This window comes from Mytilus californianus, unplaced genomic scaffold, assembly GCF_021869535.1.
Source record: "Mytilus californianus isolate M0D057914Y unplaced genomic scaffold, xbMytCali1.0.p SCAF_1, whole genome shotgun sequence".
Classification (NCBI taxonomy): domain Eukaryota; kingdom Metazoa; phylum Mollusca; class Bivalvia; order Mytilida; family Mytilidae; genus Mytilus; species Mytilus californianus.
The window spans coordinates 69,775,244-69,794,186 of record NW_026262581.1 but is presented as its reverse complement, the minus strand read 5'-3'; the positions used below and the strand labels follow the sequence as shown (position 1 = coordinate 69,794,186).

At 32.2% G+C, this 18,943-nt stretch overlaps 1 protein-coding gene across 2 annotated transcripts; it reads right to left on the bottom strand.

The window, feature by feature from the left end:
* Positions 1 to 995: 995 nt before the first annotated feature.
* On the bottom strand, positions 996 to 18,926 carry LOC127723289 (uncharacterized). 2 transcript variants are annotated; one of them, XM_052229853.1, is made up of 2 exons: positions 18,794 to 18,926; positions 996 to 2,327 (listed from the first exon to the last, which is right to left on the bottom strand). In XM_052229853.1, exon 2 carries the CDS (start codon positions 2,290 to 2,292, stop codon positions 1,300 to 1,302), a length of 993 nt encoding a protein of 330 aa, XP_052085813.1. In that variant the 5' UTR covers positions 2,293 to 2,327; positions 18,794 to 18,926; the 3' UTR covers positions 996 to 1,299. The 2 variants fall into 2 exon arrangements, with proteins under 2 accessions (XP_052085813.1, XP_052085808.1); XM_052229848.1 differs by lacking the exon at positions 18,794 to 18,926 and adding an exon at positions 7,241 to 7,377.
* Positions 18,927 to 18,943: the final 17 nt, after the last annotated feature.

Genomic DNA, 18,943 nt, shown 5'->3' with positions numbered 1-18,943 from the left:
TTGTGACTCGTGTACATCTGCATACCTCCCTGTTGAAATTTCGGTTGCATATACAAACACTCCAAGTATGTCAATGTCGTCATTCGCATGGTCTTTTCTACGTAATGTTGAAAAGAAATAACCAACAAGATATGTTTTGAGAAGATGTTTTTATAGTTGTTTTGAGAAGATGTTTTTATAGTTGTTTTGAGAAGATGTTTTAAAAGCTGTTAACACAATGAGCAATTATCTAAGACTGTTATCAATTCATTTCCCACGTGATATATACTTACGAAATTTGAAGCATGCACCTTTATCTGGGCTGTTTATTTCATGGTGAACTCCTGACCAAAGTTTTATAATGCCTGCATGCTGTCTGTTTATTACGGAATACGAAGAAATGGGTTAAGAAAATAAACAACACTATTTTAAAATGGAATCAAACCACTCATCTATAAACCACGATTATACAATATATATGTATCATCTACTTAAATTAAACTCTTAATTGATTTGATTACTACATAACAATCCTGGAGACACACTTCCAATCACTTACTAGTAATTACTTCATTTCACTGAATAATATATACATGTGGTCTTGATGTTGCTGTGGATTAAACAAGCTTCTTACATTTCATAATTTTGTCAACTTGAATTTCAACACATGAGGATCAGGATAATTTATGTTTACAAGTCTGGAGCACCTGCGATAATCCCCGGTTTTTGATGGGTTTCGTGTTGCTCAGTCTTTTGTTTTCTATGTTGTGTTTTGTATACTGTTGTTTGTCCTTTGGTCTATTTTTTTGCCATGACGTTGTCAGTTTAATTTCGACTTATGCGTTTGAATGTCCCTTTCGTATCTTTCGCCTCTCTTTTGTAAAATGGCCACGCTTTTTAGTTCTAAGTTTATACATTGCTTGATTAGTTTGATGATTTAACTGTGTTGGTTGCTACTTTTGTTACAAAATCATTGGATATTGCAGTACAAAAACAATAACAGAGTAAAACTAAACTAAAGCAAAACAAGAAGTAGTATTCATGATAAGTTTGTGACTCTCCTCCGTATTAAATTAACAGAATCAGTATCATCTACCGATTTAGTATAGTTAAGTATTTTGTATGCCCATGTGTTTACATCAAAATTAAGCACAAAGTTTAACGTGTATGTTTCGTAACACTTATTACTTTTACCGATTCCCTTTTCATTTTACACACAACTGATTACAACATTTTTTTCAAATTGCATGAACAAACAAAAATATCTTTTTTTTTAGAATTAAACAGGAAGGATATTAACTTTCAATGGAATACGATAATTTATTTTGTAAAAACATGAACTCGTTGTATTCCTTTTCCTAAATAATATTGATTCCAATTCGTACTCAGATACGGATATCTCTTTCTTCCATAACACCTGTGTGCGTTAAAGGCTAGAAAATCATGATTAATATCGTACATTACACCAAGTACAAGTGATCCATTCTTCCTTGTTACACACCATACTCTAGCAACTACAATTAAATCACCCCACGGATTTAAAGCATCACCATATCTTCCTAGTCCGGAGTGTTCGATCGAACTGAAAGATACTGCGGCATCAAATAATCCAAGTGTGTTATCTAAAAAATGACGTCTGTACTCCGACGGAACCATTGTTGTAATTTGCTCATGTTCAGACTTTATTTTGCCATATTCAAGTGTAACGATATTTTTTGCGCCCGCTTCTAGCAAACATGCTTCAACCCATGGCTTCTCTGACCCAATCACTAGGATGCGTCCGTTTTTTACACCCGGTGCATGTCTAAGTCCATCTCTTAATGCATTTGTTTCAGATATGCCATAAGTACCAAATAATTTTCCTAGCTTCGCTTGTGATAAATACTCAGAAATTAAGGATTTGGTCCAGATAGGGGTTCTAGCATTATTTCCAAGATACGGCTGATTGAAATAGGCTCTATTTACTTCTATTTTTCCTCCCATAGTAAACTCCTGTAGAAAAACTTTAGGAATATTTCTTGGAGCCAGTGGAAAACCATGTGTTGAATCTATATATTCGTTTTCAAATAATGCTTTGCAATTAACCGTTGCATTTATTTTGTTAAAGAACTTACCCGGAATACCAGTACGAGAGGTATTACAAAGTTCCCCGCAGATCTTACGCACATGTTTTATTTCGTCAATATAGGTCACATGTTCTGGCAATGTCGGTTCCTTATTATGCGCAATCTTTATGTTCAATGTTAAAAGGAATAACAAAATGATTATCATCAGAAATAATAGAAATTTGAAGTATATCGAGTTATTAATCATTGTGGTTCCAAATGGACGTTTATCAGATGCTGAATCTGCAAAAATATATGAATAAATCTTTGGGTAATTAAAATAGCAAACATTTTGATTGGATTTAATTCAATCTTCTTCCGATTTTTTTTTTTTTTTTGCGTACACACTCTTGAATCAAACTTGTCTTGGGATTCGTGTTGCTAAATTCGTAGGCATCTATGTAAATAAAGTTATCATTGATACCTGGATTAAAATTGTGTACGCCAGACGCGCGCCTAGTCTACAAAAGACTCATCAGAGACGCTCGAAGAAAAAAGTAAAAAAGGCTAAATAAAGAACATAATTGAAGAACCTTAGGGACCTAAAATTCCGAAAGGTTTTGTCAAATACAGCTAAGGTAATCTATTCCTGGGGTAGAAAATCCTAAGTATTTCGAAAAATGTAAAGTTTCGTAGACTTTGTTTGTTGTGGGCTATTTACTTTTGACAGTGTAGAATATTGTGTCTTCCTGTTCTGTTTTTATTTTGTCACAATAATGTACTACTGAATTTAGCAGCTGCTATTTAGGTTTAGGGCGCATCTTGAATCCACTGGCGACATGTTCCTATTGTGTCTTTGTTTGAGTATTTACATCAGACATTTGATAGTCTTTCCTGGGGCTTTACGGCTATATGACATATTGATAAGATACTTTTCGGTTGTAGTAGACATGATTTTGACATCTGTATGACCTTTGTATTATTTGTCATATTATTAAATTGTGATTAAAGTACAACCCAAATAAAATTGATTGTACCATTTTTGGTATTTTAGATTATTGTAAGACGCACACATCATATCACTTAAAGATAGTTTGATCAAAAAGCGGAAGATACCGAAAAATCATCAAACTCATAAGACAAAGAGAGACCGACACAATCATGACAAAGAACGCAAAACAACGAAAAGACGAATCTTCATAAATCAATACATAAAGTTTTAAAGACTGAGAAACACGAACCCAACCGAAAACCAATTCTCTGACAAATATTATTTGTTTTTTTTTACTTAAGTATAAAATAATTTTACATAGTTGTATCAGATAACCAACTGTATTTTATTTATATATCATTTGGTTCTATATCACTTTGCATTCAAATTCTTCTCAGGGACAAATGTATTCAACTGTTATGCATATAGACTTAAACTTTATGAGAAGAACTGGCCAAAGTTAACATAATTCCTTCATAAATTAACGGACGCCATCAGGAGTGGTTGACCGTTATGGAATATCTGTTTCACAGATGACAACGGATATGTTCCAATTGTCGTAACTACAATCCTGTCCCCTTTTCCCCGAATATGACCTACCAAATTAGACTTATCATCGGGTTTGTACTAACATGAGCAACACGACAGGTGCCACATGTGGAGCAGGGTCTGCTTACTCTTCCAGAGCACATAGATATCCCCCAGTTTTTTGTGGGGTTCGTGTTGCTCAGTCTTAAGTTTTCAATGTTGTGTTTTGTGTACTGTTGTTTGTCTGTTGGTCTTTTTTTCTTTCTTAGCCATGGCGTTGTCAGTTTATTTTCGACTTTAGAGTTTGAATGTCCCTTAGGTTCGCCTCTCTTTAACATATTATGTTTGGACAATGTGTTACAAAGTATGAACAAAAGAAAACTAATACTTCAGGATCCGCACTAATAAAAAGCAGACTTTGTAGTTACTGAAAGCTAGTTAAAAGCCAAGAGCAACTGATAGATAAATCATCTATTCAAAGACAAAATATAATCAGTACACATCTAATAGATTTAGAATAAAAATATCATAAACCGTCTAGGAAAACAAGAACTTATGCAATGTGTAAATATAAGTACAGTATCAACAGAATGTAGTACACATAGCTGTATAGCAATAATATTTAGTTATGTGGTAATCATGTTAATCTATAAACAACAAAATGTTAGTACAGTTATTTACAGTGTTAAATTGAAACTATTTGGGAATAAGTTTATCCAAAGTTTCGATAAGCCCACATGGATTATGTCTAAATTTACCGGCTATTTAAGTAATAACCGTACAAATTAGGATTTGATATTCCGTTTGTAGAACGTTTTTCGACAGGTACAGTCAAACGGCAAAATAAGATCTTTGTTTCTATGACAATATTAGTAAAGGTTTATAGTTATTTGTGATAATAAACTTAATGATTAACCAGTGATTGGGATATATAAACACCGTCTGATGGGGCCAAAGACTCATCACCGTGTTCCCAAAAAAGGAAAATTAACAATAGGAACAAGAGTTGTCCCTTTTGTGGTAAATTGTTGTGTAGAGTTTCGTTCCTGTGTGGAATTTCAAATCCAAATCAACGACAGATCACTGATTGTTGTTCATATTTCATTTATTTAAATACGTACCTCCCAGTAAATGTCGGCAGTATATTCAGAGAATTCCTGCTTATTTAATGAAAACATGTCATCAAGATAACGGTAAGTTTTTTTGAATTTATCAATTAAATGGAATTTAGACGGGTTTTTACTGAGTTTGGCCATAAACTGTGATTCATAACAGTACATGAATACAGATCTCATATGCATTAAAAGTGCCAGTATTTTATCTTAAATTATACATCAGTTACATCAGACGTTAGTATAGAAAATAATTATCCTTCAACACGAGACTATGACACATGGAAACTTCCCTGTATTCAAAAGTATATGTGTATCTAGTTCGCTTTAGCCATCAAATGCATATATTTACATTTTGTTAATAGTTCTCGCATGCACAGTATACGACTTATGGTTTCTTTCTGTTCAGATTAGTTGTGACTTTTTGCTTAACCACAGTCTTCATTTATTTTGACATATTGATACTTGGATAATCTCCATTTTACTGTTGACCGAAAGCAGCAGCTGCCTGTGCAATTTCATCAGTTTCAGATATATATTGTGCAGCCTCTGTGTAATCAGTTTGTTGTTTTTTCCACAGTAAGAAAATTATGATCATCACAATTTTATCAATTTAATGGTGGTGCATGTAGATATTCGTGATAAATTTCGTCTTAATCTTGCAATAAACATTACACATTTAAGAAAAATTCTCTGTAAGGACCAGAGTTTTCATAAGGGGGTCAGACATGCATAGTCTCAGAATTTGTTTATTCTTGTAGAAATTAATTATTACCAACCCACAACAACTTAAAAGAGATCAGAAGCCAAACATTCCGTATGGTTGACATGGCACCTCTCTCATGATGTGTTTTGCCCAGTTGAGACAGAAAAATACACCCAAATTTTTGTCATTTTTCTGTCATTTTTTCTTATCATGTAAAAAGAATAATATAGTGACATTGAATACGCTCAAATAACAATGTCTAATCATGACATTAATATATTCATTCATAAATTTTAACATCACATAAGCATATGAAAAGTTCTCAAAGATATCCTCCCTTTTCATATTTTTTGTTTTAGATAATCACAAATTTTCTATTATTACTGCGAAAATTTTCCCACAGGAACTAACTTTAAATAAATCAAATTCATAAGGCAATAGTTGTCCTTTTCTGGATTTTTCTGTGTCGCACGGGTAAATCTATACACAACTTTACATCGAAAGTCTGAACAATAAAGTATTAAGTCATGTTCAGTCTTTCAGTCAATTCTCAGACTAATCGACTGCGTTTAGTTCGGAACTGTTCTTCTTTTTCAGACAATTCAGTATGTTGTTAAGGCGTACAGGTAGAAACAACCGCTATACATGGACTGAGCAGATCTTAATTGACCGCGTGTGATTTGTTTCAACAGTACTGAATTAGTCTGAAAGTTTACTGAAAGTCTGACATGACTTGATAATTCATTGATCATTGTTTTAAAAATTGATAAGGCCTAAATTGGTTTATTAGCGGTAGTAAAATCTTTATATATTGTTTGTATTGGCATTACATTGGTCCAGTTTACAAATTATAAAAACAACTAATTATATATTGGTATACAGTTATGCGCACTAATGATGCAACATCCTCTCGATGCTGCTTAATTAAATTTTGGCATTACATAAGGTCATGTATTTCTCAGATTGTTAATGACGTCTTCAGAATAAATCCGTTGGATGTGTACCGATTGATATTTTAGTCTGGGAGAACAAGATTTATGTATAAGTTGTGATTGGCTTTAAACTACCTATCAGTATTAGCCAGTACTCTTATATTTGTGCTTCGTATCATTGTGTTTATGTATTTTGTTTTTTTTGTGTTTCGTACTGATACATTTAGTTAAGCCATTTATTAATGATTTACAGTTTGTTCTAATGTTGTGCTGTTACAACTGACCTGGAACAATAGTGTTAGCTTTTACAAACATGTTTACCCTCACGCTACATTATTTATGTACATGTCCAAAGTCAGAAGCCTGTAATTCAGTGATTGTCGTTGTTTCATGTCTGCCATATTTGTTTTTGATAATTTTGTTTTATAGATTAAGCCGTTAGTTTTCCATTTTGAATTGTTTATTCTTTGTATTAATGAGACATTTTATAACTGAAGGCCGTACGATGACCTATCTTTGCTTTATATGAACTCTTGCGAATTGTTGTCTTATTGGCAATCGTACCATATCATGTCGTTTTAATATTATGAGTTTGAATATCACTTTGGTATACTACGGCTCTCTCTCTTAGTTAAACATTGATTCGTTTCATCAAGTGTCCTGTTGTTGTCATGTCGTCGTGCTTAAATAATGTGTTAGTGTAGATATATGATGTGTTCAATAATATATATATTTGTGCATGTTTTGGTTTTGAATAAATCAAACAGAAACTGTTAAAAATAGGTAAACGGCACTTAATTGTTCAGGTAAAAAAACATGAAGTTATTTCAGAGTCGAAAAATGTACAGGTTTCTACTCAAAATTTAAAATTATGTGTACATGAATAGGCATATACATTGAAAGCTATTGCAACTACATGATTATTTCCATAACAATTTGCAACTTACAATTTTCCAAAAATCCTTTGATATAAGAATACGTCAAATGTAAACTTATTGAACAAATAGTTTGTAATAAATTGATGTTAAACGCTTCAATGATTTTAAAACAATAACAAGAAAAAGATATCTTGCGTATAATTGGGTATTCCAGACGCGCGTTTACTCTGCATAAAACTCAAATGTGGTGCTCGAAATTAAATAGTTGGAAGGCCAGCTGAAATACAAAGATGTTTTAGTACAGAAAACCAAATATTCCGAACAGTTATGCCAATTACATACGTCCAAGGCTATCTATGTCTGGGTTAGAAATGCTTTTGTATTAAATAATTACACATTTTAAAATTGAAAATGTACGAAACATCAACGTGTCAATGATATTTCATGAAATAGACATGCCTACTACTGTTTTGGTGAAACACTCGTGGACGAAACGTCCACCAGGAGTAGTATCGATCCTGGTCTGAAAGGTTTTTCAAATTGATATTCTTTAGTTATCTTAAAGCGGCAGTATCTACAGATTTCACCAAAACATTGGTTCACCATTTTCTTCACAAATATAGGACATTGTGTATATCAAATACGAATGAATACGATCAGGGTCAACTCTTAACGTCTTTTTTGCGATAATTTATCATTGTAAATTACCTTTTAAGTATCTACCTTTTTTCTACAAGTTGAATTTTTGTCGGTCCGACAAAAACTCACTCGAAAACCCGCCCAATTTCACATACCCCTGGATATTCTAATAAATGCGGAGTAGTACAGACTGTATATAGTTCTATTGATTGAGAAAACGTGTTTACTAAAGCACTATGTGATAATTATTGTTTAACCAAAAGCAATATTATTATCCCATAGTGTAATCGAGGTAGACCGATAACTTGGACGAATTCAACTGAAAAAGGAATGTAAAAAAGTTTTAGCGAAAGGTAAAATAACAAAAATACCAAACTCCAAGGAAAATTCAAAAGTGAAATTCCCTTAACAAATGTCCAAATCAAAAGCTCAAACATATCAAACGAATGAATCATTTTATTATAGAACAATAAATGTTAAAGTGCGAGTTGCATTCCCGACAAATAGCATTAAAATGGGAGAGTTGCATGTACATATAGGGTGGGGTCAGCAATATTGATATATAGATATATGAACTCATATCGGTATGTGGGGGTGCATGTGTATATATATAATTGTATGTGTTTTGTATATATTGTATGAGTACATGAATGTGTGTTGGTATTTGCTGTTGTTTTTTTTTTGTTTTTTTTATTTGTTGGGATTGGGGGTTTGGGTTTTTTCATTATTTTTTTCTTCTATTGATAATTATTAATATTTACTTTTCTTTTGGTTTGCCTTCTCTTTTATACAAATGATACACAAATTTAAAAAAATTAAAACGCGCAAATTGCCGTACAAAATTTTTGAGATTCCCTGAAATTTTTTATATACTTTTTATTTCTACTTTAGCAAAAATATATTTGCTTATTTTATATTATGGGCTCTCGACAAAAGTTCTTTGGGGTTCAGGGTAACTTTAAGTAAAAAAACTGATACATTGTGAACCAATTTTTACATATAGATGCACATGTGTATGTTTTGTTAATGCTGCTTTGAAATATTGTGCTTGTAAACATTTATATTTTTTTTGCTACTCTTTTTTAGCCATTTTTTCATATCATGTCGACTATAACTAGGGGGCCTCGGTGGCCCAGTGGTCTAAGTAGTTCAACTACTGTAATCACTAGCCAGTCAACACTGAGGTTGTGAGTTCGAACCCCGCTCGTGCGGGTGCACTCGACTCTAATTTTAATTGACTAGGATTGTCAGTTTTCTTACCAAAGGTCGGTGGTTTTTTCCGGGGACTCCGGCTTCCTCAACCAATAAAAACTGACCTCCATGAAATATCACAATAGTGTTGAAAGTGGCGTTAAATACCAATCAATCAATCAAGCAATCGACTATAATTTTTGGTAGTGTTAACTGCAAGGGGTTTATCAGAAACAGTTAAAAGAATTGATATATTTACAAAATATAAGGACTTATAATGATATAACTATATTAGTAGACAGTCATAAATCATCTGAAAAAGAAAAACAATGGTTTCATGAATGGGGATATGTGGGGAAATTTAGTTCTTATTCTAGTAAAAGTAGAGGGGTAGCTATTCTTTTCAAAAATATATTTTTTTTATATTAGATATCACCATTCAGGACTACCGTATAACTTTGGCAGCAATAAATGGACACAATAATGATTGACCAGTCTTTTTTGAGAACATAGAAAACAAAATATCCCACTATGGCAATTCGTAAATTGTAGTGGTGGAAGATTGGAATGTTGTTCATGATTATGACATGGACATATTATATTATAGAAGTGTAAATTACCCCCCAATCAAAAGCCAAGATACATGAGTAATGTAATGCATCATCTTGATTTATTAGATATATGGCGCCTATAGCACCCGTTTGATAAGAGTTACTCGTGCCGGGGTCCAAATAACAAACAAAGTCGTTTGGACTACTTCATGATTACATCTGATATAGAAGCATTCGTAATTTCATCAGTTATAAGGATCAGTTATAGATCGGATCATTCTCCGGTAGTTATTTATTTAAGATTTTTGAGCCAGATAAGAGGGAAGGGTACATGGAAATTTAATAACAGTCTTTTGAAGGAAGCTGAATTTTTTTTAAAAGTAAAAGGGGACATCAAAACTGTCACTCAAGAATTATGAGTCTGATCCATCTATGGATATTGAGACAGAGGATAAACAGGTTACTATAAGCTATCAGCTTTTATGGGATATGATCAAGATGGAAGTCCGCGGATTTGCAATCTCATTTTCGTCATTTCAGAAGAAGGAAGGAGATAAAAAAAAAGAATTTATATATAAGCAATCATTATTAGATAAAAAAAAACTCTTGGAGAATAACTTGCCATCAGTACACCAAGAAATGGAAGGGGTTGAATTAGAAGTAAAAATATTAAGGGAAGAAAGACAAAAGGATAATTACAAGAGCTAAGGAAAGATGACAAGTAGAGGGGGGAAAACGAACTAGCTCTTTTTGTAATTTGGAGAAAGAAACATTACACAGAAAATATTATTCTGGAGGATGCGTCTGAGATAACAGATCAAAGAAATATTAGAACTGAACAAAAACTTTTTTTTTTAAATTATATACTAGTTCTAATCCATTGTTACTTGAAACTCACAGGGACACATTTCTTCAACATGACAATCCGTTTATTACTAAACCTAATGAGGAAGAAGTGGGTTACTGTGAGGGACCTTAACAATGCAGGAATGTCTCTCCTCTCCTAAACATATGAAGAATTCAAATCACCTGGTATAGCTGTATTCACTGTTGGGTTTTATGAAACAAATTTGGAATGATATTAAGATACCACTGTTAATGAGGCTTTAGAATGTGCAAAATTTTCTATCACTCAAAGACAGGGACTCATTACTTTATACCAAAGGAAGGTAAGTCAAAAATTTTTCTAAAGAACTGACAACCTATCATATTACTATATGTGGACTATAAGATAGCTATGTTCAGTGCACGATGTTTTGTCGATATTGTCAACATCGCAATGTATACTTTATCGTGTCATTATTGTGTTTACATTGTATCCTATCTATATATATGTACTGTACCTTTGTGTTTACATCGTTCACATTGTAAACATCATGATGTTGACAATATTGTTTCAACATCGTGTTTATGTTGTATATATAGAGTCTATACTTTTCTGTTTACATCGTTCACATCGTATACATCGCAATGTTAACAGTATCGTGTCAACATTGTGTTTATATTGTATATCGAGTCTATACCTTTGTGTTTACATCGTTCTCAACGTATACATCGTGATGTTGACAATATCGTGTTTACATCGTTCACATCGTTAACATCGTTTTAATGTTGTGTAGCAAGACTATACCTTTGTGTTTACATCGGTCACATCGTATACATCTCAATGTTAACAATATCGTGTTAACATCAAGTTTAGGTTGTATATAGAGTCTATACCTTTCTGTTTACATTGTTCACATCGTATACATCGCAATATTAACAATATCGTGTCAACATCATGTTTATGTTGTATATAGAGTCTATACCTTTGTGTTTACAACGTTCACATCGTATACATCGCAATGTTAACAACATCGTGTCAATATCGTGATTATATTGTATACAAAGTCTATACCTTTGTGTTTACATCGTTCACGTCGTATACATCGTGATGTTGACAATACCGTGTCAACATCGTGTTTATGTTGTACATGAAATCTATACCTTTCTGTTTACATCGTTCACAACGTATAAACCCTAAGCCGGGAATGTCACATTATATACCCTGTCTGAAATACGAATTACACATATGTAACTAATTATCCCTGCTTATTTTTTTTATCAATATCAGGTATTTGTTTAACATTCATCACGCAGTATTTATATTCAGTACATGTTTATTATTTCTTAATATTTTGTGTTATTCTTTTAAATACAAGTTTTCCATCTTCTCAAATATTTTTTTTTCTTTATTGATATTTTTCAATAAAGTTTTAAGGTTTCATGTATACCGTTTGTATTTTCTATGTATTTTTTTTAACAACAACAAATACTGAAAAAAATAACTTGATATTTTCCGCATATGTAAATGATTTTATAATTTGCTGTGAAAATAATTCTATCATATATGCAATAATTTGTAACAGCACTTTAAGACATTACTTAAGTATTGAATGTGTAAATAGCGTGGTTTTAAATTAAAAACATAATTTTCCCTCTGAGAACCTCTTACATTCTTTAAGTGTTCTGCATAGCTTAAGACTACGTCACATAGTAACGTTTACTATGATGACGTTGTTGATGTTCCAATTGGGTTAACAAATGTAGTATATACCCCGGCAGTTTCCTGAATATATACTGACATCTCCGTATAGTTATCCAATTACAAAAAATTGACACATTTGTAATCAATACTAATTATGTCGTTAATAAGTTGTAATATATCGATGTAAACGATGTAAACATTTTATTACATTTCAAACATTATAAATAATGTTGACATAATATCGTGCACACTACAATGCAAACGATGTAAACACGATATTGATAATACATTGTATACATCGCAATGTTAACGATGTCAACGATGTAAACAGTATTTACAGTTGTTACAATGTAAACGATGTTGACAATATATCTTGTTAACATTGTTAATATCGCAATGTAAAAGATGTAAAAACTACATCATACATCGCGATGTATACGATGTAAACGATGTAAACAGTATAACACAGCTGTTACAATGTAAACGATGTTGACACAATATAGTGTTAACATTGTTGATATCGCAATGTAAACGATGTAAACACGATATCTTTACAACATTGTATAGATCGCGATGGTAACGATGTAAACGATGTAAACAATATATAAGAGTTCATACAATGTAAACGATGTTGACACGATGTCGTGTTAACATTGTAAATATCGCGATGTCGACAATACTGTTTAAACATTGTGCACTGGACATGGATGCAGCAAGTCTAGCAAATAGACTCAAAAAGTTGCTGGTAAATATAATAAGCCAAACACAAAAGGGTTCTCTGAAAGGTAGGTGTATGGGAGAATTTACTAGATTTATTTATTACCTGATCGAAAAGATGGAGGAAGATGACATTCCCGGACTTTTACTTTTAGTTGATTTTGAAAAAGCTTTCGACACATGATCTTTTATATTAGAGTCTTTGCAGTTTTGTGGATTTGATCATACATTTTTAAGTTGGATAAAGGCATGCTAATGTGATGCCTCTAATGCAGTGTTAAATAACGGATATATTTCAGAATTTTTTTTCCTTGAAAAGAGGGGTCCGTCAAGAGGATCCACTGTCTCCTTATCTTTTTGTTCTTACTACTGCTTAAATTGCTCAGTGCAGCTATTAAAAATTACCCTGATGTTGCTGGTGTAACAATTAATGACTTTGATTTTTTTTAAGTCAATATGCCGACGATTCTTCCTTTGTCCTGGATGGTGATCAAAAGTCCCTAAATCAATGTTTACATTTGTTTGATAGATTTTCAAAATGAGCTGAACTTAGATGTAATGTTGACAAATCTGAAGCCATACGTATAGGGTCAAAAGAAGGTAGTATGGAAAAGCTTTTGCCAGACAAAAAAACCTTTCTGGGAGATTCAAATTACTAGTATTAGGTATATGGTTTGAACATGCTAAAGTGGATAAGACTCTATGTAATTTTACAACCAAGATAAACAGTATTAAGTCATTGCTAAATACTTGGGGTTACAGAGGACTATCATATATTTGAAGGGATGTAGTTATTAAAACTTTAGCACTCCCAATATTGGTTCAAGTTCTGACTGTCTTTCATAACCCCCAAGAGGGGGTTGTGAAGGAGATTCCAAACATATTTTTCATTTTTTTATGGAAAGAAAAACCAGATAAAAGACATCAGTGGTGACGACCGAACACTGTGATCGCGGTCTTAAGATGCCTAGTATTTACTATTTTTTCTATAGTGTAAATATGTCTTGGCTGTATAAAATATTAGATTCACAAAATTACTCAGCTTTGAAAGTTTTGCTCCTTAGTAATATACAAAAAATTGGGGGAGACAAAATTTTACACTTAGGTTAAGATGGATTACTTTTTTTAGGTAAGAAAGTTAATCCCTTTTGGCATGATATCCTGGTAAATTTTTCCAAGTTGCAAAAAAAGTTTAAAGTTGAAAACAATACTGATATTCTGGCCCAGTCCACATTGGCTGAAACCCAAACATCAAAATAGATGGCAAGATGATTTTGAAGTTCAAATATATTAAAAATTGTTTATTTTTTATTGATGATCTGGTGTGAGATAATAGTACATCATTCTCATATGGAGAATTTAAAAAAAAGTATAATATCAATACTAATTTTGTTTTATGGTACTATAAGTGCAATTCCAAAATAGATAGAAAAATATGATAGAAGGTAGTTCTAAATTGGACAATATTGAAAATAAATTGGTAGATAAAGTTAAAAATGAACCAAAATCCTGTAAATTTTTCTATGAACTATTTTTGGAAAATAATAAAGTATTAGCTTTATCTTCCCGTAATACATGGAAATAGATTTAGTTTATTTATTTTGTATTTACATTGTATAATAGGTCAAATTTATTTGTTCAGTGTATGTTCAATGGTGTTAATATGTCCTTTGATTGAGTTAAGCTATTTCTGTTTATATTTTATAGTGTGTCTTTCTTTGCTGTGATGTTACACTATTGTTTCAGAAAAAGGGTGAAGGTTTGGTACCATTAAAACGTTTAAACCCGCTGCATTTGTTTGCACCTGTCCTAAGTCAGGAATCTGATGTTCAGTAGTTGTCGTTTGTTGATGTGGTTCATAAGTGTTTCTCGTTTCTCGTTTTTTATATAGATCAGACCGTTGGTTTTCCCGTTTGAATGGTTTTACACTAGTAATTTTTGGGGCCCTTTATAGCTTACTGTTCGGTGTGAGCCAAGGTTCCGTGTTGAAGATCGTACTGTGACCTATAATGGTTTACTTTTATAAATTTTGACTTGGATGGAGAATTGTCTCATTGGCACTCATACCACATCTTCTTATATCTATTGAATATGCAGATTGAAGATTGGAATACTATGTACTCCATGCTTTTCATTATAACCAGAAATTCGTTCATCCAAAATTTCTTTTTTAAGATTGTTCATAGGATTCTACAATGTAATTCATTTTTTATTGAAATGTAAATTAAAAGAAACTGAACTATGTACATTTTGTTCAGAAATCAGAGCATTATAACACGTAATTAAGGTAGATTCATGGTATACCGCCATCTTGGACTGTACTATTGCAGTACACTATCGGTCTAGTTATTTGCCCAAATATGCAAATTTGTAGACAGATGTGCAATTTTATTGATTAGACAGTTAATATATGAAGAAAACTTGCTGATTTATTGCATTATCCAAAATATTTAAACAAATACCAAACGTTTGTGTTTTAGAATAATTTTTTTCAACTAAGCAATTTTAGGGAAGATAACTCTTTTAGTAAAAATTTATACTGGACTGATAGGGAAATTTTTATTTTTTACTCGTAGCAAGAAAACAAGTTCGGTGACACCACTTTATTTTTATTTTCTCAAAACATATTATAAAATCTATCTTCTCACAATTTATTTTAAAATTCTATCTCATAGATTTCTTTTTATGCACAAAAATGTGTTTTTTCATGATCATTCTAACCAAGTTTAGGCAATTTTCAACGACTCATAGCTTGAAAAATAGCAGAGTGACCCATCCTTTTTATTGTATTTTTGAAAACAGCATAGTAAAATCTTCATTTTGGCAAAGTATAAGAAAATTCTATCTCGGGAAACATATTCCTATGATCTACCTTAAGATGAGAAACAACGTCAGTATCTAGGATCTAGTTGCCTGGACCACGATAAATGTAAGGATTCAGTGTAAACGAATTTACAAAAATCTCACCTGAATGTACTCAACGGGTTAATGAGTCTAGCACGTGTAAACAATTATTCTCTTTAGAGCTACGATGAAATAGATGAAAGTGTGAGTCTGTATTAGAAGTCATATTCACGATTTAGGCAAATTTGATATTCAAAATGTAACATAAGGTCGGAAAAATGTATAGCAATGTAGTTATTCTTAAAATGCCCTTCTTAATGCAATACCAAGAAGATATCTGTGTATCTAACGAAATATAAATTCAATATATGCATTTCCTTTGACTTTTTCTAATTGGTATGTGTATAAAAATAGCTTTATTCTATATTTTGGAACAAAAGCATTGTAAGGCTAAATTAATCTTGTATAGTAAAAATAATGAAGGGTTGGTAATATCTTTTTATCGCAATTATCTTGAATCATCATTTATATAAGGAGCAATCATCAATGTCCTGTCTCTACGGAAAGATTTGTTTGTAAAAATCTAAATCATATTTACTTGACAAAACGTGATCCCACTCGAACAAAAACCCGATCAAATCACTCGAAAAAAACACGATCCCGGCTTGACAATATACCTACTGTACAATTGATCTTTAAATAATGAGATATGTACGGTGAATTTCGTAAGTATGTGTAAAGCAAAAGCTTTAGTAAAAAGTAACCCTTTTTCGAAATAAGACCCCCGTTTACAGTTCAGTTCGCAAATGCTACGTTTTTTTTTTGTTACTATGCAGTATAAAGGCGAGAGTTTTTTTTTAACATCCTCTATTATGTTAATACATAAAAGAGACAGGTGAATTTGTAATTTTCTTAAATTTCCCTTTTCGTCAATGATGTGGGGGTATATGTGGGATTCCCATTTTGGATGTGAATTCCGAGTTCTTTACTCAAACTTTAGTTCATCTTGCTCGCACTTTTCCCATTTTCTGGCATAGTCCACAACTGCATTCATCAGTAGCCTGTTCTTCTTCCAGTAGAAATGCTTGGAAATTCTATGTTACGGGTCTTTGGCTAACAACAGTTTAACTTATTCATTGTTAACGATCCCGAGGTCTCAAGTAATAATATGACAGGCTGGACTATATCTGTTTGAAGACAAAGAACAATAGCAATCTCGAGGCTTGCATTTAACATCCTTTAGGTTAATTAATTACCCATGATAATTTAAGCAATAAAAGACAAATAGTTTCAATTGGTGTACCAAGTGTTCTAAGAAAGAATAAATGCAACAAATAAGCCCAAGTAACTTGCAAAACATTTGTGTAAAATATAATCTGGGGGAATAAAGATCACAGCCTTCTTTCAATAGTCTTTAACAATTATAAAATCCCGACAACATTAGGTAAATAGAGAGGTATGATAAGAGCCGTAAGTTGTCCCTGAAATTGAAAAGGAAAAAGTAAAATTTGTCTTTCCTTTCAGAATTATGTTGCTTTTACTGGTAAATACAAACTAGACACATCAATACTGAAAAGTCAAGTGTGATTTCACTATTAAAGTTTTAAACATTTTAAATGAATGACTGATTAATCGATGATGAATAATTGATTGAATGTATATTAGCCAAAACGGCCCTATTACATATCGGTTTGTTCAAAGTCGCCATGAGACAAGCTATTATTCAAATATATAGTTTACCTGCATTAACATCTTTGTAGCAACATATATTTTCAGCAAAGAGGAACAAAGGTAACAGAGGGACAGTTAAACTTCATAATATAAAAATAAGAAGATGTGATATGATTGCCAATGAGACAACTCTTCACAAAAGACCAAACAACACAGCAATTAACAACTATAGGACACCTTACGGCCTTCAACAATGAGTAAAACCAATGCTGCATAGACATCTATAAAAGGCCCCGAAATGACAAATGTAAAACAATTCAAACGAGAAAACTAACGGCTTAATTTATGTGCAAAATAATAAACGAAAAACAAATATGATATACAGCAACAAACGACAACAACTGAATTACAGGCTCCTGACTTGGGACTGGCACATACAGAATGTGGCGGGGTTAAACATGTTGGCGGGCGCCCAACCTCACCCTAACAAGGGACAGTAGTGTAACAGTACAAAATAAGAACAAGCTATGAAAATCAGTTAAAAAGGGCTTAACTCATCAGATCGATATAAAGCACAAATACGAGTAAAAAACACAGAGTGGACGTGGCAGGGTACTTACACATCCCCACAAAAAAAAAAGACAAGAAGTACAGATCTGAGAGTACTCACAGTTACTGACAGCTAGTTCAAAGCCAATAACAATTAATACAAAACAATATCATGTATCTAAGACTAAAATATCAATCAGTACACATCCAACTTCCAATGGATTTAGTGTAAAAACGTCATTAACAGTCAGAGAAAAACGTGACCTTGTGCAGTGCCAAGATACAGGTATCGACAAGATTGTAGAGCCATGAATGTGCATATGTATGTTAAAATAATATTTAGTTCGATTTTAATTTACTGATAAATCAATATTGATACCAATAAAAACAATATTCAAAGATCTAATTATAGTGTTGAATCGGTAACCTTTTAGAATAAGTTTTTTTAACGGATCGATAAGTTTACCCTGATCGTATCTAAAATTCCGGGCTCGGTAAACAACATCTCATTACAAATGAGGATGTGCTATCCCGTTAAAAATAAGTTTTTTAAACAACCAAACTTCCAAACCAAATCTTTATATCTATGGAAGAATTTGGTAAAGGTTTTAAGTAATTTCTGGTAACGAAATCCCTGACTTAATAATTTACCAATAATATATAGATTACATTCATTGAAATCCAAAACGACATCAGACACATATGGATTGATAAAACGATCTGCCGCTTTTGCAGTTTTGCGTGAAATGCAAATAGTTTAAAGCGCTAGATCAGGCCAAACTGAAATATATTAACACTGATATGAGACAGACTTATGTCCTGTGAACATCTGAGTGATGTTGTTTGATATGTTAAAAATACTTTTTTTTGTTTTTCTAATTACAGAGGTACAAAATGGTATGATCATTCTTTTTACTTTTTATCATAAATCACCTGATATATTAAAAATTTAGATCTATACAAATATCATCGTGCAATATCTATTTTTTTTTTTCAAAATGATGTTGTGAAGTTCCATAAGCAGATACATCGTACCTGCTCCGATGTTTCCGATGGTTAATCGGTCAGCCAAGTTACAATTGC

Coding starts and splice junctions, on each gene's coding strand:
- LOC127723289 (XM_052229853.1), bottom strand. CDS start 2,292: ATGATTAATAACTCGATATACTTCAAATTTCTATTATTTCTGATGATA.